Source organism: Nicotiana tomentosiformis, chromosome 2, assembly GCF_000390325.3.
Source record: "Nicotiana tomentosiformis chromosome 2, ASM39032v3, whole genome shotgun sequence".
NCBI classification, from domain to species: Eukaryota; Viridiplantae; Streptophyta; class Magnoliopsida; order Solanales; family Solanaceae; genus Nicotiana; species Nicotiana tomentosiformis.
The window spans coordinates 75,383,424-75,396,243 of NC_090813.1; the positions used below are offsets into that span (position 1 = coordinate 75,383,424).

General features: G+C 38.4%; 1 protein-coding gene across 1 annotated transcript; it reads right to left on the reverse strand.

Moving 5' to 3' along the window:
- Positions 1 to 167: 167 nt before the first annotated feature.
- Positions 168 to 7,394, reverse strand: LOC117280825 (SAGA-associated factor 29 homolog A-like). The gene is made up of 5 exons (XM_070195605.1): positions 7,141 to 7,394; positions 2,940 to 3,025; positions 2,553 to 2,606; positions 963 to 1,131; positions 168 to 570 (listed from the first exon to the last, which is right to left on the reverse strand). Exons 1-5 carry the CDS (start codon positions 7,255 to 7,257, stop codon positions 472 to 474), a joined length of 525 nt encoding a protein of 174 aa, XP_070051706.1. The 5' UTR covers positions 7,258 to 7,394; the 3' UTR covers positions 168 to 471.
- Between the last annotated feature and the right edge of the window lie 5,426 nt (positions 7,395 to 12,820).

Genomic DNA, 12,820 nt, shown 5'->3' on the forward strand with positions numbered 1-12,820 from the left:
AAATCACTTGTTCTTTTTAGTTTAAAAAAGAAAAGAACAAGTTTTTTTCCTTTATTTTTCGCATCATTCATAAGAAGAAACTATCAAGTTTCTAATATAAAGCCGATGACAAGATCCCTTGTTAAGGAATTGGGTAACAAGGGACAGACATTCCTCCTTAGAGTCAATTCCAGATAAGCTCAGGGACCTTAATAAACAGAGTACAAATTTACAGCTCAAAATACTAGGATTTTATTTTCATGTCCAACTACTGTACAGCAAGAACACTACAATTAGACAATCGTACAACAATTTTTTTTGGATAAATACATTGTACGACAAAGATAAAAGTTGTTTTTTTGGATAAGTAGCAATGCCACGAACTAAAAGCGAATAGGTCCATAGCTCACCCTTATAAGACTAGATACATACAGCAAGATGGTCCAAATCTAGCAACTCTGGACGTGTTAAAGAGTCATAAATAACTATATTTCACTGGCGATGACCATCTGGAAGAGCAACAGCCTGGTTAAAGGGCACCAAGCGTTGAGGTAGAGACCCATCTTCCTCATCATCATCAAACTCCAATGTGTAACTGCAAAAGGGAAACATAATGCAGTAAGCCCATGAAACAGGATCATGATTCATTGGTCAATTTGTTTTTGGTAATGCAACAGTCAATTTCAAGAAAGAAGAAAAAAGAAATATTGAGCTCGATGACTGCAAAACAGATTGGGATAATTGATTCCACTTTCTGTTTAATCAGAAGTCATTGCTCAATTATTGAGTACTAAAGAATCTTAAGTTCATCGCTGATTTCTAAGAAGCCAGGTAAGAGCATCACTTACTCGTCGGTCTTCCTCTGGAAATTGATATAGCATTGGGACCATCACATGCAAATGTAAGTAAAAACCCAATCAATTCCCGAGTAATGATATTCTGAATAGCTCAATAAAGAAAATCCCGATAAATTACGACAAAAGAAAACTAAATAGTGGTACCTTGCCAGCCTGGACTACTGTGGCTTTGTACAGGGCTGTGGTTCCTGGGTAAACTGCCAAAACTTGTTTTCCAGGAGGGAATTCTTGAGTGGTTGCAAGATCACTTATCTTGGGGAAAGGTATAATATGTGACCAGGGTAGCTTGTACTTTCTGTAATTGGCAAAAGAATAGAACCAGTAATTCCGGTAAGAAGGCGAATAATCATTTAGTAAGCAAAAGCTGTAAGCCGCTTAGATATCAAATAACTAGCTGAATAGCAGCCTTTCAAAGTACAAAGAGTGAAAAGCCACAGTTATGCGGTAATAGTTATCAGTCATCAAATTCTTCGGTAGCATTAGGTCTAGACTATATGAGATGTCGCAGAATCTTAATCACAAATACCTACAAGAAGGTGTTGTGGACAGATTCTTAGGAAGCAGTTTCAGCAACTTGCCGGACAGCTAGGAGTAACTTACGGACTTACTTACTAGTGTGTACCAGGCAGCAACTAATCACCAACAAATAGCAGAAAAGGACAAAATCTCATTGATCTCTATCATCCATCAACGTACTAGAAGGGGGAAAATATAAGTGACTAAAATTCCTCAATGAGCTGTTCCTTCGAAGTTGGCAGCTCAAAAAGTGAGGTAAGTTTTTTCTGCGTGAGGTCACACCATGGGACAAAATATACCTTTTTGTTCCTTTTGTAGTTTGCTCTTTCCTCCAATTGATGAATGTGATTTGTTAGTCTCGTGGGCAACTAAAACTGACTTGTATCGAGGTCCCAGAAGGAGTCAGAAAATCTCTTAATCTCCCTCATTCTTCTACCTACTATTCCCCAGTCTCTGTGCTTCTTGTGCATTCTTAGTATAGAAAGCATTCAATAATCCAATGGACAAAAAGGGGTTTTTTGACACTTAAGCATCGCATGAATGCAATGCTTTCTACAACGATCAAGGAGGGAGTAGATTTAATCATTCCATAGCTGGATAGAAGTAGGAAATCTAATAAATAAAGTGAGTCTGTGAAGTTGAGATCAGGTAACGGGATAATGCCTTACATTATGTAAATTTGAGAAGTTCCATCTATAACATAAAGTAGGAGTTGTCACTTAGATCCTAGGATGTACCTGATAAGTCACTTCATATATATATATCCCACGCACACACACTCACACGCATACCCCCCCCCCCCCCCCCCACACACACACACACACCCTTCCCCAATTGTTGGCTGCTAAATGCTCCACAAACTACCAAGATAAACTTTCATAGAGGTCTCCCTGCATCAATTTGATAAGTAGTCATCCTGCAACACCTTTTTGGTCCTAGTCCTAAACCACACATGGTCAAATTCAGACAATATTATGTTTAGAGAATAATATCAGGCATCATAGACCCTAAACTCCAAGTGCCAATTTGAGAGACAAGTTTCAGGCTTGCATCCATGGATATTGACGGTTGAGGGAACAATGAGCAAACTAGTAGGGACTTACAACCAAGATACGCATAAACAATCAAAAGGAAGCACACAAGCAAATGAAAATGGGCAAAAACTATCAACAAATATCCAAAGATCAATAGTAAGGCTACCTGTGGGCACCACCTTCCTCATCTTCACCTGGCTCCTCGTCTAGAACTTCAAATCTGCACGGAGAGATACAAGGTTAACTCAAATTATAGATGTAAACGATCCAGTTGAAGACATAATTAAATAAATAAAAATGTGCTCTCTCTAACAATTAAGCTTTCAAATGAGATGTAAATAGCAGGTAAACGTCTGGGGTTAGAATCTCACCGCCATCCATAGTCAAAAAAGAATATTCACGTACTTAACCCATTAAATAAAAAATCAGGCCGCACACGTGATGGAGCATGGTGAAGACATAATTAAATAATTAAAAGTATGCTCCCTCTAATCCATTAAAATCAAGTCCTCTAGATTAATCATTCACTATAAAGCTTTATTGCAAAACTTACTCTTTTGTTTCTTTGTCATAATGAGTAACTTTAACAATGACCCACTCATCCTTTTCACCATCCTCTTGCGCGACCCTAGCAGTCACCTGGTGGTAAAAGGTTTAACTATGTTATTGCCACCACAAAAGTAAAAGCTCATTCACATATTAAAGGTGCATGAATGATATTATAAAATAGGGAAAATGTCCAAAATTACCCCTCTACTATGGTATATTATTTACTTCTGCTATCCGTTATAATTTTTTGTCCAATCTAGCCCCTACCGTTAATCAAGTTTTAAAAATTTCCCCTTACCCTAACGTTTTGACACTGTGGCAGCTAACCCCCTCAATTTCATCCATGTCAGCTGCCATGTCATCGAACCCACCAAATTAAAACCCCACAGACCCATTACATTCCTCGTCACCCACCCGTGATCTGTGACCCGTTTGCCCACTAAATAAATAAGTTAGACCCGTTTAAATTGACAAAGAGGATCATTTGGTCTGCATACGTTCGATAGAAACGAGAGAGAAGAGTATGGAAGGTTCAAAAGAAAATTCTCTATTTTCAGTGTTTAATGCTGTCCAAGGTAAGATTTTCCCCCAAAATCTGAACTTTTCTGCTAGTTTCATATGCTTGTTGTTTATAAATGAAACATTTTTATCTTAGGGTTCGCATTTCTTTTCTGTTAAAGTTAGGGTTTTTAGATTATGCTTCGTGGTTTAGGGATTTCACTGTTATGTGCTCAGATATATGATTTGTCATTTAGGGTTTTACTTTGTCTGTGTTTTTGTCGTTGTTTTTCTGTGTTTGCATGTGACTTTCAACTTTATACCCTAATTATTTGTCTGTTTCTGTTGGTTGGTTAGGGTATATTGGTGGAATTGATGATATTTGGTTTATTATTACTTTGTTTTAGAAGAACTTTCTTTGGTTTAGGATTTCATGTATGTGTGGTCCCTTTTGTTTTTTAAAGAAGGGTCGCATATGGTTAGTTTTTTAACTGAAAAAGGATTTGAAGTATTTATTAATAGCTGACTTGTTGTTATTTGGTCCCCTGTTTCACCTATATTTACTTTGAAGATGATGCTCATATGGGTCTCTTACATATATGTTTTGTGCTTATTTTATTGAGGTGAGACTCTAAGTTTGATACTTTATTATGTGGTCCCCCATATGCATGCTTGTATCCATTTCTTTATCATAGTACCTCATTCAATTTTGTTTCTTTATTCATCTACCTCTGTACCTTTTCCTTATTCCCTTTCTTTATCCTCTCTTTTGTTTATTCAGGCTATGTTTTTTTATTATTTCTATACCTTTTGTCTTTGTTACTTCTTTATGCATTTACTATGGTAGGATGTAATAAATTTATTCATGGTTACTATGCAACCTTTTATAGATGGTGCTAGTTGACTGAGGAATGGACTAGTGAGCCACGTCTGCTGTATAAAGAGAAGTATGTGCATATCACTAAAGGATATGACTCTGACTTGCTCTCTTATGCTGATTTAGCTGATGAATATGATACCAAGTTTAGGTATATAGGGGTGCATCAACTAATAGTAAAGGGTCCTGCTGGTAGATACTATAAAATATATGAGGATATTGGGATTAGGACTTTATTGGACTTTGTTAGTGAACAATGTAATGTTATTAATTTGTTTGCTGTAGAAGAGTATGAACCAACAATTGATGTACCTAATATAGTCACTCACAGTGAGTCACACACAGTAGAAGTTGAAGCTGCTACTGATTGTAGAGATAATGAAAGTGAGAAAAATGATTATGATTCTCCTGATTCTCCTGAATTAAGTTATGATAGATTGGAGCAACTTTTTTTACAAAAGAAGAGGGACATCAATAATAAGTTAACTTACTATAAAGAGTTAGATAGGTCAATGACATTTAAAGATATATCTGAAGCTAGGAAAATGATCAACATGTATTCTCTTGCAAATGGATATGACTTGCAGCAAGTTAAAAGTGACCCATCAAGGCTTAGGTACATCTGTGTTGGTGACTGCCCCTTTGTTTGTCATATATCTAAAAATTCTTCAGGGGGTGGGGTTAAATTCAAGACTTTAGAGCCTGAGCACACATGTGAACCTGCATTTGAAAATCAAAGAGTTGATGCAAATACAATAGCTGCTTACTTAAAAGGCTTGCAAGATAATCCCAAAATTAAGATAAAGAGATGAGGGCAAGCTTGAAAGCTGCATTTAATGTAAATGTTAGTGAATCTAAGTACAAAAGAGCAAAGAAAATGATTTTGGAGAAACTTGAAGGTGGTTTTTCAGATGAATATAATAAGCTTGTTGACTATGCCAATGAACTGAAACTTAGCAATCCTGGGAGTGATGTGATAATTAACTTATCAAAAGATGCTCTTGAAGAAGGCAAAAGGAGGTTTTTAAGGATGTATATTTGTTTTTAAGCAATGAAGTCTGGGTTTAAGAGTGGTTTGAGATCTTTCATTGAATTGGATGGAACATTTTTGAAAGGGAAAACTAAAGGTCAGCTCTTGGTGGCTGTTGGTCAAGATTCTGCCAATCATTTTTATCCATTGGCTTGGGCTATTATTGATAAAGAAACAAAACTTACTTGGAAGTGGTTCTTAGGTCACCTGTAGACTTCACTAGACCTCAAAATGGGTGAAGGGATCACATTTATATCAGATATGCAGAAGGTATGTACTGTTTCTTTGTATTGTTATTTTCAGTTGTGTGTGACTGTTTAGTTAGTAACCTGTTCACTCGGATGTCATATTTTCACTTGGTTGCGTAAGTTTTTGGGGTGATAATGTGACATCCCCTTGTTTGGGGTTTAATGTTGTTTGACTGTTTAGTTGGAAAAACTTGGATGTCATGTTGTCACTTGGTTGTGATATTGTTTTGGGGTGTTAATGTGACATCCCCTTGTGATGAAGCAACTATTAATTTATGAATTTAAGTGTTCGTTTCATTGCTATTCATTGTCCAACTATTAGTTTATGAATGGTTTAAGTGTTCGTTTCATTGTTATAGATGTTGTCCAACCCCTTCATTGTCCAAGATTTAGGAATCTGCAGGTTCATCACCATTAAAAATTGTTCAGATTTTGACAGAGACAATGCCTTCAACACATACAATTTGTGTGCTTTTGTAACTGCTATGTTCATCAGCCCATAACATCAACTAATAATATATCAGGTTCATCACAATTGGTGCGCTCGAATATATACACAAAATACATAAATATTGGAATTACATTAACTAAAATTACATTAACTAATGTAAACGGTTCAAAACAACATACATAACACCTTCTCTTCCAATTTCAAACGAGAAGAAAACTGAAAACAAAACATATTCACTAAAAAAAGATCACAACAATAGACATCAACAAGATTCACCAACATTCACTTTATCATCGACGCTGCAACAAATCCAACAAAAAGTTCCCATAAAATCATAAGCATCATCCTCGTCTTCAAAACCTTATCTTCCAATTTCATTACTTTTGCAGCTTCAGCTTAGTGTAGAGCCTCCATGGCAATTAATTCTTCTTTCAATTTATCCCTATCATTTTTAATCGCCTCCTAAGACGATGTTAGATCTTTAGTTGTAACCAAATTATTGTTCAACGAGATTTCATCTTCCCATTCAAAATAACCACAAAAACGATTCTGTCGAAGACAAAAAAACCAGAGAAGAAACTAAGATCTTTATTATTAGACTATAATTTAGAGCAAACTGATAATAATTTAGATCTTTTGTTAGAGAATCACTAACCTTAGGCTTCAGACATTTATAAAATCGCCTTCCAGAGTTTAATGGAGTTGTTGAAGTGAAGTGGTTTGCAATGATGCCACAACGACACCTAATTTGGGAAGAACAACTTCCTTGCGACATTGAAGGCGGAGGAAAATAGGATTGGGGTCGTGTGAACCCTAATTCTTTGGAGACGGAAATGTAATGGGTATGTGGGGTTTTAATTTGGTGGGGTCGATGACATGGCAGCTGGCATGGATGAAATTGAGGGGGTCAGCTGCCACAATGTCAAAACGTTAGGGTTAGGGGTAATTTTTAAAACTTGATTAACGGTAGGGGCTAGATTAGACAAAAAGTATAACGGGTGACAGAAGTAAACAATATACCATAGTAGAGGAGTAATTTTGGACCTTTTTCCTATAAAATATCGAAAGAACTTATTCACTTCCATGAAAATAAATCCATACTTGTTCACCCTTCAGGCTAGCAAAGAACTCCTGCTGATTTCGCATTGAAGGAGAGAGCCTGGGAATGTCAGAGTCACCTTTCATCCTCTTCTTTTTCTGCTCGTTGCCTTCTGTCATCCATGTAGATCCAAATGCATTAATCAAGGTGAAAACAATTGAAGTTGATGATCAGAAATAGAGTTGAGTCTATTAATTTAGATTTAAACAAGAAAATATTTTTTAAATTCATAAAATAGATGTTTGATTCGTTAGGCTCAATAATAACTTGCTTTAAGGTATTCCTTTGCATAAGGGCTACAGCTAAAGCATTATATGTGGGGGTGTGCTTATTATTTTGTCAACGGTGTCGCTATCCACCAAGTTGATATTCGACTCGCTTTACACTCCTTTTGGTACATCTCATTTTTTTACCAATTGATCAACTTAATATAGGCAGATATGGGAAGTTAGAGAATTTTGGAACCATAAGTTTTCCAGAAACGTCACTGGATGTTATGCTGCCTTGTACTTCTGCGGAATACCCGAATCTAAATCCTAAACAAATTAGTAATACCACAAGACAAAAAAACACTGTCATCTAATTAGCAGTCAAGATTTTATTTTATTTTCTTGATAAGGAAAAAATAAATAAATCTTGACTGCTAATTTATGACCAATCTCGTATTTTCTTCAATATCCCTAAGTATTCTGCCACTATTGTCCTACTAAAGATTGATTTATCGTGGATCTCAAGTTTAGGCTATAATTGCCATTCAAGTTCTTTAGAGGAGACAGGCAAAGATAAAAATACTTCAAAGAGAACTTTGGTGAGGTATTGTGTGTGTCCCACAAGAACAATCAACATCCAAAAATTGAAGATGTTGTAAGCCAAGTCTTAACTTTAAAGAGCGTAACGCTAGAGATTCAATGATTGCTATGTTCTATCAATCATAGTACACACACCTATCTTTCTTCTCTGTTGCCCAGCACCTCCAGCAGGGATTAACGCATCCAGCTGGCCTAACAAATGGTTGGATTAAGGCCGGCAAGTGGGCCGGTCCAAACGGTCCCGGTCCGGTCTCAAATTAAACGGGTCAAACGGTATCAGGCCAAATGGTCTTTTTGTAAGGACCGGCCCGGGACCGTATGGTCCCGGACTAAACGGTCTCGGCCCGCGGGCTAAATGGGCTGAACGAATTTTTTTTTTAATAAAAAAATTAAATAGATATTAGAGACAAAAGGATGTTAAAAGAAATATCTAAGGCAATGCTTTGTAAATTTTATTATAGAATTGTGACCTAAATTTTATTTAACATCCTAAATTTTAATATTCAATATTTAATATCGAATATAACTTATATATATATATATATATATATATATATATATATATATATATATATATATATATACACACACACTATACTATATATACATAGTATATAAGTCATCTATACATCTTATATCGAATATAACTTATATATATATATATATATATATATATATATATATATATATATATATATATATATATATATATATATATATATGTCACAGATGTTTAGTATTAATTCTTTTATGGCGCCTATTGTGGAACTAGGCAAGCCGACTCATTTCCAAAACAAACCGATATTTTTATTTTAAAGATAATTCCAAGGTTATTTAACATAAAACCTCCATTTAAAGAATTCAAATAAAAAAAAACAGAAGTGCAGAAAAGAAAAGCCCGACATCAGGGTGTCACTAGTCATGAGCATCTACTACAATCTGTCTAACAATATCAAGGCTAACTCAGCCTGGAAAATAGCTAAATATAACTAAAGGAAGATAAGAGGGAGAAGAGCAGGGGCTGCGATCGCCAAACAGCTGCCTTGCTATCTCCAAAAGAATTTGCAACCAGAACACTCAATAATCACTACCGTGTCCAGCTACACCTGAATCTGCACACAAGGTGCAGGGAGTAACGTGAGTACGCCAACTCAGTAAGTAACAACAATAAATAAAGACTGAGCAGTAGTTACGAGCAATAAAGCATATAACATTCATATCATGAAATCTCAGTAAAGTACAACATGCTTTAAAATCAGTGTTTGAATCAAATCATCTCGTTTAAACCCGGTTCCAGTAAAAATCATTTAAAGATATTTTTCCAACAGTTTTTTTTCAAGCAAAGGCTCAATGCAAAAGTGAGCAAATATGATGAAATCATAAGCAGCCTCTCGGGCAAACCTCACAGTCACTCGTGCCACTCGGGCATACCTCACAATCACTCTTGCCACTAGGGCATACCTCACAATCATGCTTGCCACTCGGGCATACCTCACAATCACTCATGCCTCCCAGTCACTCAGCACTCGGCACTCGGCACTCGCACTCAGTAGGTACCTGCGCTCACTGGGGGTGTGTACAGACTCCGGAAGGGCTCCTTCAGCCCAAGCGCTATAATCTGCACGGACAACTCACGTGCTATAATAATAAAGTATGCTGCAGGCGGGCAACCCCGATCCACACCCATCCTCACAAATCAGGCCCTCGGCCTCACTTAGTCATAAATATGTTGTAGGCGGGCAGCCCCGATACACACTCATCCTCACAAATCAGGCCCTCGGCCTCACTCAGTCATAAACCTCTCAAGCCACTCGGGCATTTCAGTAAAACATGGCATTCGGCCCAAAATATTTATATGCATCAAAATAGAGTCATACAACTGAGTTATGTGGTAAACAAGTATAAACATGACTGAGTATAGATTTTCAATCAAAAACAGTGAGAGGATGGTAAGAAACAACCCCTAAGGGTCCAAACAGCTTTGGCGTAAGGCCCAAACATGGCATTCAGCCAAATTTACAGAAATTCTTTCTAAAACATATAAGTATCATATGGTTTCAACAAAGTATGCAACTTTACAGTTGCTACGGGGCAGACCAAGTCACAAAACCCCGACAGTGCATGCCCACACGGCCGTCACCTAGCATGTGCGTCACTTCAAAATAGTAGAATGATACGAAATCCGGGGTTTCATACCCTCAGTACTAGATTTACAATCGTTACTTACCTCAAACTGTGAAATTCTTATTCTGTGATGCCCTTTCCTCGTGAATTGGTCTCCAAACGCCTCGAATCTGGTCATAAATAATTCGTTTCAGTCAATAAAATTCATTGGAATTAATTCCACAAGATAATAATGATTTTCCATAAAAATCCAAAAATTAGCTCAAAATCGCCCGTGGGGCCCATGTATAGGAACTCGACAAAAGTAACAAAATCCGGAAACCTATTCAACCAGGAGTCTAACCATACTAATTTTATAAAAATCTGACCCCAACTCGACCCTCAAATCTTCGATTTAAACCAAGAGGGTTTTCAAATTTTCACAACTCAATTCACCAATTAAATGATAAAACAACCATAGATTCAGGTAATTTAACCAATATTGAGTTAAGAACACTTACCCCGTTGTTTCCTCTGAAAATCACCCAAAATCGCCTCACTTCCGAGCACCAAATCGCCAAAAACTAAAAATGGGACGAAGTCCTATTTTCAGAACTTAAACTCACTGCCCAGACTTTTCTTCTTCGCGAACGCGGTCAGTGCCTCGCGTTCGCGAAGCACAAAATAGCTCCCGTCTAAATTCCTCCTTCACGAACGCGACATCACCCTCGTGTTTGCGAAGCACAAAATGCCTCTGCCTCAATGCCTTCTACGCGAATGCGTTCGAGCCATCGCAGACGAGATGCTTCTTTCCCCCTCACTACGCGAACGCGACACCCCCTATGCGAACGCGTAGACCAATTGCATGTGGTCTTTGGTTGCTTCCTCTCTTCTTCGCGAACGCATAACATATCCCGCGTCCGCGATGCACACCCAGTCCACTCTTCGCGAACACGAGCTTCTCTTTGTGAACGCGAAGAGAAAATATTGCCAGCCTCTCAGTTCCTCTTCGCGAACGCGAGGCTCCACTCGTAAACGCAATGAAGGAAACTAGAGGGTGCATCAGAAAAATTCTAGCAAAGTTCCAAGTCCAAAATCCAACCCGTTAACCATCCGAAACTCACCCGAGCCCCTCGGGACCTTAACCACATATACCAACAAGTCCTACAACATCATAAGGGCTTAGTTGAACCCTCAAATCACCTCAAACAACACAAAAATCATGAATTACACCCCAATTCAAGCCTAATGAACTCTGAAATTTCTAATTTCTACAAACAACTCCGGAACCTATCAAATCACGTCCGATTGACCTTAAATTTTGCACAAAAGTCCTAAATGACATAACAGAGGTATTCCAATTTTCAGAATCGGATTCCGACCCCGATATAAAAAAGTCAACCCCCCGGTCAAACTTCTCAAAAATAAAACTTTCGGCATTTCAAGCCTGATATCTACGGACTTCCAAATAATATTCCGGATATGCTCCTAAGCCCAAAATCACCATACGGAGCTATTGGAATCATCAAAATTTAAATCCGAGGTCGTTTACACATAGGTCCATATCCGGTCCACTTTTCTAACTTAAAATTTTCAATTATGAGACTAAGTGTCTCATTTCACTCCGAGTTCCTTCCGGACTCGAACCAACTAACCCGATATAACATAATATAGCCGAATAACATAAAAAGAAGTAGGAATGGGGTAAACGAGGTTATAACTCTAGAAACGACCGGTCGGGTCGTTACATCCTCCCCCTCTTAAACATCCGTTCGTCCTCGAACGGGTCTAGAAGCATACCTGGAGTCTCGAATAGGCGTGGATATCTACTCCACATCTCCCGCTCGGTCTCCCAGGTGGCTTCCTCCACAGGCTGACCTCTCCATTGCACCTTCACTGAAGCTATATCCTTTGACCTCAACTTTCGAACCTGCCGATCCAAAATAGCCACCGGCTCCACATCATAAGTCATATCACCCTCCAACTGAACCGTGCTGAAATCCAAAACATGGGACAGATCTCCAATATACTTCCGGAACATGGAAACATGAAACACTGGATGCACACTCGACAAGCTGGGTGGCAAGGCAAGCTTATAAGCCACCTCCCCTATTCTCTGAAGCACCTCAAAAGGCCCAATGAACCGGGGGCTCAACTTGCCTCTCTTCCCAAACCTCATAACGCCCTTCATGGGTGATACCTTCAGCAAAACCTTCTCCCCAACCATAAAAGACACATCACGGACCTTCCTATCCGCGTAGCTCTTCTGCCTAGACTGTGCCGTGCGAAACCGCTCCTGAATCAATTTCACCTTATCTAATGCGTCCTGGACCAAGTCTGTACCTAAGAGCCTAGCCTCACCCGGCTCAAACCATCCAACTAGAGATCTACACCTCCTTTCATACAAAGCCTCGTACGGAGCCATTTGAATACTCGAATGATAATTGTGTTATATGCAAACTCCGCGAGTGGCAGAAACTGGTCCCATGAACCCCCAAAGTTAATGACACAAGCACGCAACATGTCCTCCAATAACTGAATAGTGCGCTCGGACTGCCCGTCCGTCTGAGGGTGAAAAGCTGTGCTCAACTCAACTTGAGTACCCATCTCTCGCTGCATGACCCTCCAAAACTGCGATGTGAATTGAGTACCCCTATCTGAAATGATGGAAACTGGGACACCATGCAGGCGAACGATCTCTCGGATGTAAATCTCAGCCAACCGCTCTGAAGAGTAAGTAGTACCAACTGGAATGAAGTGCGCAGACTTG

Coding starts and splice junctions, on each gene's coding strand:
- LOC117280825 (XM_070195605.1), bottom strand. CDS start 7,257: ATGACAGAAGGCAACGAGCAGAAAAAGAAGAGGATGAAAGGTGACTCT. Junction 3,026..7,140: donor CTAGCCTGAAGGGTGAACAA/GTATGGATTTAT, acceptor TTTTACCACCAG/GTGACTGCTAGGGTCGCGCA. Junction 1,132..2,552: donor GAGGAAGGTGGTGCCCACAG/GTAGCCTTACTA, acceptor TGCCAATTACAG/AAAGTACAAGCTACCCTGGT.